The sequence below is a fragment of the Daucus carota genome, chromosome 6, assembly GCF_001625215.2.
Source record: "Daucus carota subsp. sativus chromosome 6, DH1 v3.0, whole genome shotgun sequence".
NCBI lineage: Eukaryota > Viridiplantae > Streptophyta > Magnoliopsida > Apiales > Apiaceae > Daucus > Daucus carota.
Genome location: NC_030386.2, coordinates 28,996,404 through 28,999,174, shown reverse-complemented (window position 1 = coordinate 28,999,174; position 2,771 = coordinate 28,996,404). Strand labels below are relative to the sequence as shown.

The following is a 2,771-nucleotide window of genomic DNA, read 5'->3' as shown; positions in this document are numbered from 1 at the left end:
TTTAAATTAATTAACATATTCTATAATTAACGTATATCCATTATAATCCAATATTTTGATGGTGTTGTAGGTTACGGGAAGAAAATAACCCAACTATTTGGTGTTTCCAGTGTTGAAGTGTGCCGACAAATTAAATTAGAGCTGTCACTTTGTTTTTACAGAGCACATTTGTGGTTTTGCTTGCAGATTGAGAACAGTCTTCTAATTGAGTTATTATTGTCTTAGTAAGAAATTTAAATGGAACAATTTCTGCAGCCTAAAGTTCCAAGGTAGATCCTAAATCTTCCGAATGAAGCCACCAACAGTCTTATGGTCCTTAATGTATAAGTTCTATTTTTTTAATTCAGTGAACTTTATCTTTCTTTTTGTCCTTAAGACCGGAAGTCTCTTAGTTTGTTGTATTAATCTTTATCTTTTACAAGATAATATACCTTAAAATGTGTGTAAGTAGGCAGTAATCCTGGAATTATAATCTCTCATAGGTTTAAAGAAACATATTAATTTTTTTTATGACCTCTTGGTTAGCCGACTTATCAGGGTATTGCTGTTTGATATCACAGATCAAAATTATATCACATTGATGAAAATTATGCAGTTTGAAAATATTCATCCTAATTTACTCAAATGCAAGCATCTCATTCATGTTTGAGTATTTTCTTCTTTTTTCCATTCTGTCAGTTATCTGCATAATACAAATTTATTCATGGTTCAGGAGGGAGAATTTGATTTGGATTTGACTTACATCACTGATAATATAATTGCAATGGGTTTTCCTCCTGGTGATATGAGTTCTGGCTTCTTTAACTTTGTTGAGGTAAGTAGTTTGTCAGGTTGGCTACTGGAATAAGTCTGTCAAGTTCAACCATGTTCCTATCATTTTCTCAACGATGTTTTATAATGTGGCACATAGAGGTTTTGTCGAAATCACATGGAAGAAGTTATTAATTTTTTTGAAACTCATCACAAGGTAACTATGTGATCTATATCTAAACTGCAACATGGGGAACCCCTTAAGATGGTTCATACAACAAGTTTATGTGTGTGTTTCTGGCTGATCGGGTTCTAGAAATCTTTTATATTGATCTTTGTCATTCTTTCAGTCAGTATGTTGCCATTCTGTTTAAAATTACGTCCGCTGGCATGTTTTGTGCTTTGTTTTAATATACACCAGACTACTATTTGGTTACTCATGCAAGTGCTTTTGATGTCTCATGTAGGCGAAGAAAATTGTGCTTCTGTATGGAGTTTCTCTTACTTTTCAGCAGCGGATTATGATGCAAGCACCAACTCTGGAGTTTCTCATGAAGCAAAGGAGCACAACTGGTCTCGATGACCTGGAACTGTCTGAAGTTGACATTCAGAATTTTGCTCTTGCAGGTAAGAAATTTAATCGGTTGTGTACAGTGTATTTGTTGCCATGGTTATGGCCATATTAATCTTGAATTGTATTTCTCCTGTTTTCTATTTCTCAAGACTAATTTGCGAGACTGGAATATGTATAATTGCTTCAGTGGTTTTCTGTTCTTTTTATGTGATAGGTATGTTAAATTTATAATTCATATTTGGTCCCAAATATTAATGATAACTCCCCTACTGTCAGCGTCTAGGTATAATACGGTATAATTCGATCTTATTTATTGGACACTTGCAAGCTGTGGCTTTGTACATCACTAGATTAATAAAGGCCAACTGTTTCATTAAATACAGAGTCTGTTATCGCTGAGTTTACGTGAAGGTACCTATACGAATTTGCGTCAATCAAGCAGTGTAGAATGTAGAATGTGATAGTTGTGTTTTTATTCATCAGCTTTTTTCATTTGGATTTTGCATTTAACATGGTTACATTGCCACCTGCTTAAAATTTTGTGTAGCAGATGTGTGTGATTCATTTACATGTTTATCTCCTACTATATTTGATTTGGTTGTGGCATAGTGTACAATTGCTAGGAACAACCAGATAGCTGGATGAATGGTAATGAAGCCACGGCTTAACTGTTGATGCGATGCGTGTAAAAATGATCACATCTGTGGCTGATATACATCACACTACAGGAACAGCTTAGATACTATATATTGTGACACCATTTGATTTGCTGACTTGGTTTATCCTTCAACACACAACACTCACAAGGAAATCCCAGTTCAATGCCATTTCAGTATCTGTACTCAAATTGTAGTAGTTGTCATAATTGTTTCGGTCACGACAATCAAGATATAGCATTTTTGCTTATATCAGCCACATCTGTGCTTTAAGTTAGAGGTTTTTATACTTTTTGTTTATTAAACTAAGACAACTTTTACTGTTATGTATAAGCAAAGATTAGCATAATGTTTTCTTTAGAATTATATTTCCATTAATACAAGCTCAGTACACTTAACATTAATATTTTATTTTAATTGATATCCACCTTTATCATTTTATTTTTTTTGGGTTGTAGCTTAGAGATAGACAGTTTTAAGATATATTTTTTATATATACGAATTCAAGAATTAACATGATTAGCTAACAATATATTGGGAACACTGTGTATGACTTTTTGTTAAGGTTTGGAAATTAACATTAAAAATGCACAAAATTTTCCAACTGAGATAAAATATTTATATTTTATCAGTCTTTTAATATATTGATATAAACTCAATATTAAACTTACCTATATATTTTCAACAAATTCTAATATATATAGTGTAAAATAGATAGTTGTAATTTTGTCAAGTTTTTATTTTTGCTCTACTTATACCTAACATCGAGATTTTTTATGGAAACAATGTGT

General features: G+C 32.1%; 1 protein-coding gene across 1 annotated transcript; it reads left to right on the top strand.

Annotated features, from left to right (window-relative positions):
* Positions 1-361: 361 nt before the first annotated feature.
* Positions 362-2,291, top strand: LOC108227039 (uncharacterized). Its single transcript, XM_017402038.2, has 3 exons — positions 362-814; positions 1,218-1,377; positions 1,934-2,291. Exons 1-3 carry the CDS (start codon positions 704-706, stop codon positions 1,945-1,947), a joined length of 285 nt encoding a protein of 94 aa, XP_017257527.1. The 5' UTR covers positions 362-703; the 3' UTR covers positions 1,948-2,291.
* Positions 2,292-2,771: the final 480 nt, after the last annotated feature.